At 38.4% G+C, this 12,392-nt stretch overlaps 1 protein-coding gene across 1 annotated transcript in view; it reads left to right on the top strand.

Annotated features, from left to right (window-relative positions):
• The window catches only part of FAM120C (family with sequence similarity 120 member C), a gene marked incomplete at both ends in the record, with an annotated part of 114,983 nt that extends 109,454 nt beyond the window's left edge, over positions 1-5,529 (top strand). The window contains 3 exons of the mRNA XM_084258610.1: positions 1,286-1,424; positions 1,809-1,866; positions 5,275-5,529. Coding sequence (XP_084114736.1) covers positions 1,286-1,424; positions 1,809-1,866; positions 5,275-5,529 — 452 coding nt within the window. The remainder of the gene's footprint in view (positions 1-1,285; positions 1,425-1,808; positions 1,867-5,274) is intronic.
• Positions 5,530-12,392: the final 6,863 nt, after the last annotated feature.

Genomic DNA, 12,392 nt, shown 5'->3' with positions numbered 1-12,392 from the left:
GATCTTTAGCCCAAGGCTGTGCTTAGATGAGCAGTGTGAGCATGGGCTCTGGCAACCCACTGTTCAGTCAGGTATTGATCAAGTGTTATAAACCAGGTAGTCAGCCATTCATCCCATTCCTTGAAGTTGACTTTACAGATAACTTCTCTCATTTTTTGCCTGTTGATTTTATTGTGTCAGAAAACAACCTTAATTAAGGCCACATTCTCAGGAGTGCCTCAACATTGCCCCTACTCCAAGTGACACTTAGTCTCCAGTTACTAAAAGTTTATGAGGAGCCTCCTGCCTCTTGAAAAGTCACAATCAGATCCCCAAATGCAAGTTTTTCTTGTCCTCTTAGGAAATGCTAATACCATAGTTCCTTAGACTCTTATATAAATGAAGAGCTCTTTACCAACAACCTACTTAATGACTGAAGGGTTATGCACATTGAGTTTTTTCCATAAACTAAAATCAGAGTTTTACTGTGTATTCTGTGAAGCGTTTTTTTTTTTTTTTTTGTGCCAAATCACAAGCTCACAAACGCAACACATAATTGCAATATCCTGATTTTTTAATTTTTTTTATACAAGAGCTGGGGTACAGGCCAGAGGCACAGGAGGGTGAGAGGATTCACAAGAGACAGAGCAGGGGGCAGAACAGGCAGATGACATTAATACACTGCTGAGGGGAGCAGTGGGTGCTACAGGAGAGGTCTGCCACACCATGTGGGATTCTCACCAGCCAGCGGGGATCGAACCGGCGCTGCAGAGGCTGCAGACAGCTCCACAGTGAGGTGCTCAACCCTCTGAGCCACCGGGGAGGCCCGCAATATCCTGTTTTAAGGAGCTATCTCATCTTGAATTGGTGCTGGTTTTTAACTGTTGCTGTTCTTACCTTTTAATTATAAACTACTTTTAGTTTAGTTTCATTATTTTGAGCTTAGTTTGGTTAACTAATCTTCCATTGTGTATTTGAATCAAATATAGTTTTGACCTCTAATTTTCCAATAACTAGATTTTAAGACACTTGTTCTCTCAACAAATAGTAAATGCCTACTATGTGACAAGCTCTGTAGTTGGAAAATAAATCATCCACAACTCACCTGTTAAAGTCAATCTGTACAAATTTTCACCCCCACCCCCAGCTAAATTTGCTTCCACATTGACTCTTTGTTGCCATCACAGTCTTTTTATCATACATAGAGAAATGGAAATAAGTCAGTAGGTGGACTATAGTATCTTTCATTCCACCTCTTATACCTTGCACTTGTCATTCATTCCTGCCATTCTTCCTATCTTTCCAGGTTTCCACCCAATCCCACCCCAAGGAGGAAAGCTGGAGATTGCTGGAATGGTTGTAGGCCAGTGGGCTGGCAGCAGATCTTCCAGGGGCCGAGGATCCTTTGGCATGCAAGTGGTTTCTGTCGGTGGGCCAGGAAAGGGGTATGTATTTGAATAGGTTGGTATGAGCTAGTGTCAATCAAGGTGCCCTTGGGGAAATCCAGCTATTGAATCTTTCTATTAAGGTAAGCGGCATTAATGAACTTTGCACATTTAAAGCTAGTTTTCACTTTAATTAAGCAAACATATACTAAATGCTCTGTCTCAATGAGAATGTTTTTGCTGTAGAAGAAGGCATGCGATACAAAACAATTCAGTATGCTATAGAAATGCTATGGAATAAGATAGAGGCTTATAGGGGTAGTACAGGGGAGGGGCATCCAACTTAAGAGAGTCAAACTTCTAAGAGGAGGTGAACAGTTAGTGAAAAACAGGGGCAAAAGCTTTATGTGTTCCTCATCATCACTTTTTCCCCCACTTTCTAAGGCATGGAAAAGAACAGACTGGTAGAGGATCCAAAGGACATAAGAAAGGAAATAAACAAGTAAGCACCTCTTTGAGATTATCTAGCTTCTATTTGATACCTCTTGTCTTTTCAGCTAAATTTCAAGAGATCTGATCATGCATGGAAACTTGAACTGTTTAGGGAAGCTTTCATAGCTTCTCCCAGCATTTGATTTCATTCCCTGCTCTCTAATGGTCTGTTAGATGTTAGCCTGCCCAGGCTGCTCCCACAGGGCTGTAGAGTATTATTGTTTTCCCTGAATGAAGCCACAAGATAGATAACAAACACTATGTTCTTAAAACTATACATAGCAGGGCCTCCCTGGTGGCGCAAGGAGTTAAGATGCAGCACTATGAAGCAATCTGCAGCCACTGCAGCACGAGTTCAATTCCCAGCCAGTGAGGTGACCCACATGGCGCAGCAAACCTTTCCTGTCTCACCTGCTGCTCCCCTCAGCAGTGTATTTCAGTAGATCTGCCTGTTCTACTCTCCACTCTGGTGAATCCTCTCACCCCCCCACCTCTGCCTGTACCCCAGTTCTTGTATGCATAAATAAATAAATCTTTAAAAAGAAAAGACTATACGTCACATAGTATATGCTACATGAAGCTGTAAAGAGGCCAAAATGAGGTTAACAGTGAGATTTCCAGCCACAGCTTCTGGGGAGCTACCAGAGATGCTTAGAAAATTAGATTTTTTACTTTCCTTAATATGGGGGGGATAGAAATATTGCCATTCTGCTTATTCTTAATGGCTCAAATTGGTCTTAAACTTTCTTCTAATCTGTACCTTGGATTATATCACAATTCTCCTGGTCATTACACACATCCTATACCTCCAAATATGATAGCCTGTTTCTGTTGTCATCCAACATTTTAGTCAATTTTGGGTTCCTCGTAATATAAAAACTACCATTTCTTGAGTACCCACTTTCTACCAAATCTGTATGAGACATTTTATATGTAATCTTTTTACCCTCACAAAGGTCACTGACTGCACCACACTGCAGGGCAGCTGTGTTATTAGTTCTCAATTCCAAATCAGCTTTCCTGCATCTGTTAACCTCCACTGTCTAATGTTTTGTCAAAGAATGCAGATTTCCTTTAATGTTATTTTGAACCAAAAATGGAACAAGAATAGGTAAGTCCCCCACATAAAGTGTTTATAATATACTCCAAAGGCAAAGAGCAATGACTTTGGAATTTTCCCAAAACTTCTTAGCTGTTTCCAGAAACTGCTCAATGAGGTAAAGGTGCTTACATTTAGAAGGAAAACTGGTAACTCAAATAGGTACCCATAAGGTAGTACACCCTTGGAGAATTCATCATGATTCAGGGTCTGACCATTAAGCAATCTGAGAAACCTGATCTTTTTGGTACAGTAAGAGTGGATCCATCACTCAGTAATTGACTCAAATTAACCAAGATCACAGAAATAGCTGAGGGAGGTGGGGAAAGAGAAGGAAGGAAGTGAAAGATAAAGTACTCATTTATGGTGAGAAGAAATAATTATCACAATATATTGTACACTTCTTCCTAGTCACAGTTATAAATTCATGTGAGGTATTTATTATTTCCCATTTTAAACAGGACTAAACTGTGGCTCAGATGGATGAAGCATCTTGCCCAAATTTATCCATCAAATTAACATCTTAATTAACATTCCTGTCTTAGCTGATTGAATCCAAAGCCTTATGTATAATTGTTAGACAAACTTCAGACCTAGGTCTGACTGATTTTAGTATACATGCTCTTATCCATTTCTAAAAGAGGTCTCTATCTCCAACAATAAGCTTCAGGAGAGGCTACCATACCAGAAATTTACTTGGAGACATAAATTCATGTCCCCAGGTATTTTTTGAGTTGTTCCTGTGTGCCAGGTATAACATGTCCTACGCGCTTTACATTGTGTCTCACTGAATCCTCACAGGAAGCTATGAAATCGAATTATTCTCTAGTTTACAGATGAGGAAACTGGGAGAAAACATGGGATGATAGGTCATATTACATTTCTCTTCACTAAGATTGCTGGGGGCATTGATATTCACTCTAGAGAGGTTACCTGGCCAAGCAAATTCTCATGTTGACTTCATGTTTAGCTAATCCTTCTTCTTTTAGTTAATCCTGAATGGAGTTGCTGATGATAGCCTTGCTGATTGTCTTTTCATTGTTCAGTCACCCCAGTTATCTCCAGTTTCCTCAAAGCTAGAGATAATCATTCCATCTCATTAAACCTGCTTACATTATTGTTCTGTCTTCTTGAGATTATTCCAAGGTCACTGGAGTTTTGTATATTCCTAAATTCTTAAGTCATATGTTTATAATTTTTTTTCTTTGTTAACTTCCTCGGGTGGGTAATTCCATAAGTGTGTGGATTTTTACTAGTTTCACCTCATTTCCAGGTTCTTGAGCAATACTTCACAGTAGGCTCCATGTTGTACAGGGTTAAGAGCTACATGATCTGGCTTTGAATTGGGCTCTGCCACTTACTAGTTCTGTAGCCTTGGACAAGTTACTTACCCTCTCTGTGCCCTAGTTTCCTGCTAAATGGAGAAATTGCTACCTACATCAGGGTTAGTTTGACTGTTAAATGAGATAATATATGTGAAGTGTTTAACAAGGACCCTGGAACATGGGAAGTGCTCAATAAAAAGTAGATATTATTTATGATTGACCACAGTTTCAACAGGTATTAGATCTCAGTTACGTATTACACTTAGTAGAAAGAACAAGATCTTTGGAGTCAAACAGACTTGGATGCAAGTTTAGGCATGCCAATGACCTTGGACAAGTAATTTTACTTTTTTGAGCCTCTCGTTGAGAGTCAGTACTGCATCACAAAGTAATGTAGTTCATGCCATTAGTATTTCAATAGTAGTCACATTCTGGAATTAAAAGAAAAACAAGTGACTTTAATTATGAAAGAGTCTATGGAATATTGGACATAGACCTTATGGTTTCTTTTCCTTTCATTTAAATGTCCAGTTGTCATCATTGGACACCATTACATGGCAGTTAAGAGAATAGATTTTAAAGGCTAACAGTCCTAGAGTGGAAATCTGGCCCCATTACTTTCTATCTGGATGTCCTTGAACAAGTTATTTTAATCTTTCTAAGCCTCATCTTCCTCATCAGTAAATAGGGCATCATAAAATGTCTACCCTCTTAGGGTGCTTATTAGCATTAGAAAAATACATTGTAAAACTTTGTAAATGTTAGCTGTGTCTTACTGTGTTGTTGATCATTGCCACTGGATTTCAATCAGATCCATCTGTTGTCATCCTAAATTCTCAGAATAGTATCAGAATTTAGTAGGCATTAACAGGCTTTGGGCTTTCTGTTGGTTTCAAAGACCAGAAGCTGCTTCTACAGGCTAACTTACAACTATACTTGGAAAGGTCAGCCAGTTGGGATTACCATTTCCATTGAATATCTTGGTTTTTGACAGGGTATTTCAGATGGAGTTTCTAAATCCCTGGAGCCTCATCAAGGCTGGTCCTGCTCACAGGTAAATGGAAACAATGGCACATTGATCAAGGAAGAGAAGAGTGATCACCATCTTCCAGCTTCATCACAGTGTGCCTTATCCAGAGACAACAACATATGTAATAATGGTAACCGCTACTTCCCAATGAAGAATGGGGAGAAGAGCCGCTTACAAGAGCAAAAGATAGGAACAGTGGCACAACAGAAAGAGGAATAACGAGCAGAAGATGGCTTCAATACATCAGGAAGAAAGGAAAACCTATACTTTTCTGATTCTAGGCCCAAGTTAGAGGACAAAAATGCTTACCCAAGATTTATCCAATGGGATATTCCATTGTATCTTTCTTTTACCCTTCCTTGTCTTTTTCTGGGCCTCTAGACTTAGAGGTTTGCTTCTAGGGAAGCACTGGTCAAAGATGAATGGCAACAGGACTAGCTCCTATTCTTAAATTGAATATATATTGCCAATATTCTCTTTACCTCCCCTGGAAGTCTAGTAAGGCAGTGACTGTTAGAAATCGGTGTCATCACATAGGGCCCTATAGAAAGTTCTAGATTGGTTTTCTGAGTCTTTCTCATGATATTCATTTATAAAACCCTTGGGATGGTGGGAACAACTGTTTATAGCTGCTGACTTCTTTTTTCTCATGAAATAGTAGAGTCTTGACATATAGTCATTATCCACCACCTTTTCACTTTTTCTTCCAACTCACCTACCCCAGGATTTTGTATCACCACCTCTAGCTCTGGCCTGACAATCAGATAGGTAGATGTTTTCAGAGAAGTGAGGTAGTGTTGGTTATTTTTATTTTTTATTTTATTTTATATACTTAAAAAACACACACACATAAAAACTACCAATGGCCTTTGTATTGGGGGATTCAAGTGAGTCGGAAAAGTACTGGGCAGATTTTCCTGCCTCTAAACTAAAGCATGTTTGTGAAATAGAAGATGTGGTGCAGTCCACCCACTCCCTGCTCCCCACACTATGGATTGGAATCAAAGGGTGGGAATCAATGTAATGAGACTGAGTATGAAAGGAAACTCAAAAGACTCGGGTGTGTGTGTGTGTGTGTGTGTGTGTTTATGACTGTGTGGATGGATATGTATGGAAAAGTGTGTATCTATATACTTATGCATACCCTTTATATAGAGACAGATCTATTTATCTATATATATTTTATATATATAAATATATGTGTGTGTGTATACATACATACATGCATACATACATGCTGATTTCCCAGAGGATTTACTGAGTTTCCTAGAAAAGCTTCCACTGCTATGGAGTGGTAGGTTTCAAATGACCACACTTGAAGATTCTTACTAAGTCACAGCTCATCACAATTATGAGAAGATGGGCTTTTCTAAAGCAGACAAATAGTACTTTCCAGAGATTGCCTATTCAGAACAACAGTTGTGTTGTCACAAGCTTAATCTTGAACAGACCCTAATATCCCAACTGGTAAAAACAGGTTGGAGGTTGGAATGGGATTGGAGAGAATTGGGCATTTCCTTATGAAGGAGCAGCCTGGTTTGAAGAAAGGAACTGGCAAGTGATAACCAGGGCTTACAGCCAATTTGGAAAAAAATTTCATCTAAACTCCAGGATCAAACTGGCCTCAGGCTAGAACTGATTGCCATAAATCCCAGAAGAAGAGAGGACTAGCATTGGTGTAGGGAAGTGTGAGGAAATCAACAATTTGATTTTACATTCCTAGATTGTTTTCATTTGTTCATTGACATTTTGTCTACTGGATCTTTTCATTTGCTTTGCAAGGAAGACTTCAGAGGACTCTGGCCCAGGCCTTTGAGGGTATTCTGTAAATGGGTCCAAGTCCTCACTGAGGCCAGAATCTGCCCAGGACAAAAATGCTGTTATTACTTACTGGAGATACACTTAAAACAACCTTGCATTTCTAGTTTCCCTCTTCAGCAGCTTAAGTATGAGGGTTGGGAACATGTCTTACAACAGATTAGCATTGTGTCTTAACTCAGAAATGAGGCTTCCAGTCTCACATACCTAACTTTGGGCTTTGTGATATTCTTGCTCAAGGAGTGTCATTTCTAAAGGAATACAACTGACTCGACTACTAGTGGGGTTTTCTCTTCTTTTGAAAAACCCATGCATCTTAACCCACAGCAGGTCCTTGGTGATTTTTTTCCCAGACAACCAGAAGGCTGTTTTCTCACTTACACTAATTATATCATGAAAGACCAAAAACAGTCTCAAGCTGTTTAATCCTTTTCTGATCAAGTTTAAGTTGACCCACAATTTGCAAGCGGAGGGAGCCCTAGAATGCCCCTCCCCTGCCCAGACACTTCTTTTATACACCAAAGCAGTATAACAAGAGTGCATACCTCACCAGATATAACCAGGAACAGAGTGTATTGAAAACCTCCTCTTTGGAATCGGCTCCCCTAATTTTGGCCCCCTTCTTCTTGGACCTTCCCACCTTTCACAACATCTTAAAGGTTAGGACTTCTATATCCAGCCAGAGATTTAGTAGTGAACTTAGATTGCTTGGAAATTTCTTTCTGGAGTCAGAGGGAGGAATCCTTTGGAGCTCTAAGAGTAGCCAGAATCACTGAGCTGTGTTAAAGTAAATATATATGTATATGTGTGTATAAACACACGTGTGTGTGTGTGCATGCGTGCGTGCATGCATGTGTGTGTGTGTGTGTGTGTAGTCTCCATTTTCTGACAGGAAGTATTTGGACTTCTATGGAAAGTTATTTTCTTTAGTTGCTATTTCTGTGCATCTTGAATCTCTGACACAATTAAATGACGGTATTGTTAACTCTTGCAGCATTAAGATTTCTTATTTTGTAGGCATTCACTGTGAGAAGTAAATTGCTGCTTTGACAGGAATGTTTCCAGTTTGCCAAAAGGCTTGCTTTTCTCAAACACATCTTCACTCTCCTAGCTTGGCCCAGGGTAAAACTGGTAGCCTACTTCCAACCTTGATTTTTATATGGATTTTGGGTTTGGAAGGTTTCAAGAAAGAGCCATAAAGGGCCATGTTCTTATAATTGATTTATTTGCCAAACACTCAATTTGAAAGCCAACTTGGGAAAGGTGGATCTGATCTTTGTTGTGACTTCAAGAGACGGCCATCCTTCACTTGAGGTTCCATTTCTGACAAAGTGATCTTGAACAAAGTCACATAGGAATCCCTAGATATGACCCCTTTCCTTATAGGACCGCAAGCAAAAGCACCCTGTATGTAAACACTGATCCCTAAAGACTTGTAGTTCTTGATTTCTGCTAGTGTATCTTGGGGACAGCCTATAACTCCCACCCTCATTCAGTGGCCAGTCTGGTCTGGAACAGGCCTGATAAACTTCCATTCACTTGCATCATTTTCATTCTGAGCCAGCAGTATGCTGGGTAGACTTTAAAGCCCAAGAAATGACACTTGTTTTGGCTAGTGACTTTTGATTTTTGTCTCCATCCTTATTTTCTGGCATTGTTGGCCAACTCACATTAACATTTTTTGAACATTCAGAAAAATAGCCAGACAAGGCATTAAGGAGGGTGGATAAAGTAGGGGAGAGGGTGGGGGGAGGAGTGCTTATGTAGTATAGAAAGAATGTGGAATTTACTGTTTGATCATAGTGATTCAGTCCTTTGGAACCTTAGGAGGCTCTTGTGGGCACATCAGTGCTACCCTTTCAGCCTCCTATAACCCCCCATACCCCCCTCTTGAAATGAAAATACAAGTAGACCACAGTTTAAAGTAGTTAGTATAATTGTACTAAGGTTGAATCATTATACTTGTCCACTTCCTGGTGCATATTTCCTAAATATGCTGGGAGGAATTTGGGGGGGTGGTACATTTTCATTGTTCCCATTGTGTGTCACCTTATGTTTTTCTCCCTTTTGTGACTTTGGCATCTCCTTTTATTTGATTCCCCATTTTCTTTTCCCTTGGCTTTATTGCAGTAGTCTTCTGGTGTAGGTAGAGAGATCTCAGTGTACCTATTCCCCTATTACTGCTAATTATTTTCAATATTGCCAGAGGATTTTTTGATGTTCTAAGAAGATAACTTCATTTTTTACAAAATGATCTTGTCCAAGTGAAAAGCAAAATAAAATATCCCCTGTACTAGGGCCCCCATTTCAACTTTTGATATTGCCCTTGTACTTTTATAGATACTCTTTTTGTCTGTGTTGGTAGTAACTAATGACTAGTGAATGTTCGTGTAAATGAAGCAAATATTTCACATTTTATTAATCTCTCATAACCCTGCCAAATCTGATGGTACAATTTTAGTTATTTCCCAAAAGACATTTCCCCCCACACCTTTTATTGTATTCCCTTCTATTTTTAGAGTAACATATAGGTAAAGAAACTTTAACTGCAAGGAGTTAATGGTTTTTAGTGCTCACTGTTAAATGATGTTAATTGACAAAGGAAAGTCTGTCATTGTTTTTTCCTGTGTTAACTACTCTGTGCTCTTGACAGTGTGTTTAGTGGATATGTATTTCTCTTTCTCACTCCCAGATTCCAAATTCCCTGCCTTTTTGGCCCACCTCACTATAAAAGCTCCATAGTTTATTAATGTAAGTTTGAATGGATGCTTCCTAGGGGAAACTGTGGGATTTAATGGAAGTGCTTTGGAAAGGAATGAGAATGTCTCTGGAGTTGTTCTGTGATGGAAATTGGTCTGTTGTTAATGCTGATGGAAAGAAACTTACAGCACTTAATAAAACTCTATTCTTTTAGTAAAAAAAAAAAACCTGTGAAATAATTTTGGTTGTGTGAAGTTTTAATTTCTTCTCCCATTTCTGGACTCATTTTTGCAAATGGGGGGGATATACTTGTCTCAATTCAGAAGTGTTGTTAAAGATTTAGGAGCCTATTTTCAGTTGAATATAAGGACAAAGTGAACCAATAAGAATCATCAAAGGAAGGGCATAGTTAGTTTCCTGCTAAACTTTACTTGGGTGGACTTTTTTTTTCCTAGATGTCTCTCATTTTAATCAGATTCAGTTATATGATAAATTGAAAGGTACAGCAATTGCTTTATGCCAAAGTACAAGAGGTAAGTTTAAAATTGGGAGTAGAAGTAAGGTCTCAATGCCAAAACTAGTGCTTTAGTGCTTGGCCATGAAATCAGCAAAAGTTAAAATAACTTCCTTATTGTTTGAAATACCTGTATCATTTCTCTTCCAGCTAGTGAGCAAGCCAGGGGTTTGTTGCAAGGACAATAGATAGAGATTTCTGGAAAAAAACCAACATGGTGCCATTCACAGATAAGACACTTGGAGCTTCTCCTACATTACTAAATAGACCTTCTGGAGTCCAGCCCTGTAAAGTGTTCAGATGAGCTCTGGTGTGCAGTGTCAGTATCTGAACAATTTTTATAAGATGTTTGGCTTTAAATTTTAGGCCTCATTCTGTTGACTTGGCCTACTGGAAGGACTCTGGCTCTCCATGAAATGTCAGGAAAAGATACAAAGAGAGTCTTGGTGTTTCCCTCCTAGCAAACACATATAACCCCACACCCAATCCAAAAAAAAAAACATCTCTACCACTCATGTAATCCCAACTAGCCTACCTTAAATTCATGAATCTATCTCAGAGTTTCACACCTTTCTTTTTTTCTCACATTACCTATCCCTTTAATCCTTTCTTCCCCTCCTCCTTTTTAATCTTAGAAACCTTACTTCCATTATTCATATCCACTAGTTTATGATTACTTTGCTTTATCAGTTCATCTGTTTTGATTCTTTATTATATATGTATGTGAAATCATTCAATATTTGTCATTCTGGCTTGCTTTGCTATACATAATCTCTTCAGATTCCTTCTATTTTGCTGTAAATGGTAACATTTCATCTTTCTTTATGCTAAATAGTATTCCACTGGGTGACTATACCATATTCTCTTAATCTGATCCTCTTATTAATGGGCAATTTAATTATTATTAAATTGCTTCCAAATGCTGGATCATACTGTATATCCATTTTTAGTTTTTAAAGGTAGGTCCAAACCACATTCCAGAATGGCTGTACCAGTTTACATTTCTACCAGTAATTTATTAGGTTTCCTTTTCCTCCATATCCTTTTCAGCACTTGCTATTGGAGGTCTTTTTAATGTATACCAATCTAACAGATATGAGATGACATCTCATTGTGGTTTTTGACTTGCATCTCCCTTATTAGAAGTAGTCATGTGCATTTGTTCATGTTATCTGTTGACCTCTTTGGTAAGTTATCTTTTCAGATCTGCACATTTTTTAATTGGGTTACATGGTTTTTTGTTAAGTTGGATGAGTTCTTTGTATACCTTGGCTAGCAACCGCTATTGGTTGTGTGATGTGTGAATGCCTTCTTCCACTCAGCAGAATGTCTGCTTAATCTACTTAAATTTTCCTTCATTGTGTAAAGCTTTTTAATTTGCAGGAGTTTCCAAAGACACCTCTGTCATTGATGTCGTGAAACATCACCAGTGCTTTCTTCTGTATAGTGTATTGATGTGGGTCTTATATGTCTTTAATCAACATTGAAATTATTTATGCATGGAGTTGGAAAGTGATCCAATATAATTCTTTTACAGGTGGCAATCCAGTTTTCCAAACACCATTTGTTAAAGAGACTTTCTCCACTGTGGTTTCTTAATCATAAATTAGGTATTTATGTATGTGTGGATTTGTTTGTGGGATTTTGGTTGTTTTCCATTTATTCATGTCTCTTTTTATGCCGATACCATATTGTTTAAATTACTACTGCTTTATAATATAGTTTAAAATCAAGTAACATGATGCCTCAATTTTCCTTTTTTCCCTCTGGATTGCTTTGGTTAGAGTCTTTTATGGGTCCATTTACTTTTGGTATTGTTTGTTCCACCCTCTTGAAGAATGTCATTGGTATTTTAATGGGGATTGCATTGAATCGATCTATATATCACTTTTGACTATTTTACCAAAAGTGATGTTAACTATGTTGATTGTCCCCATTTGTGGGATTTCTCCATTTCTTTATGTCTTGTTACATATCTTTTAATAGTGCATTATAGTTTTCACTGTATTAATCATTCATCCCTTTAGTTAGGTTAATTCCCAGATATTTA

This window comes from Talpa europaea (assembly GCF_964194135.1).
Source record: "Talpa europaea genome assembly, chromosome: X".
Lineage (NCBI taxonomy): Eukaryota > Metazoa > Chordata > Mammalia > Eulipotyphla > Talpidae > Talpa > Talpa europaea.
This window is presented reverse-complemented; position numbering and strand designations above follow the sequence as displayed.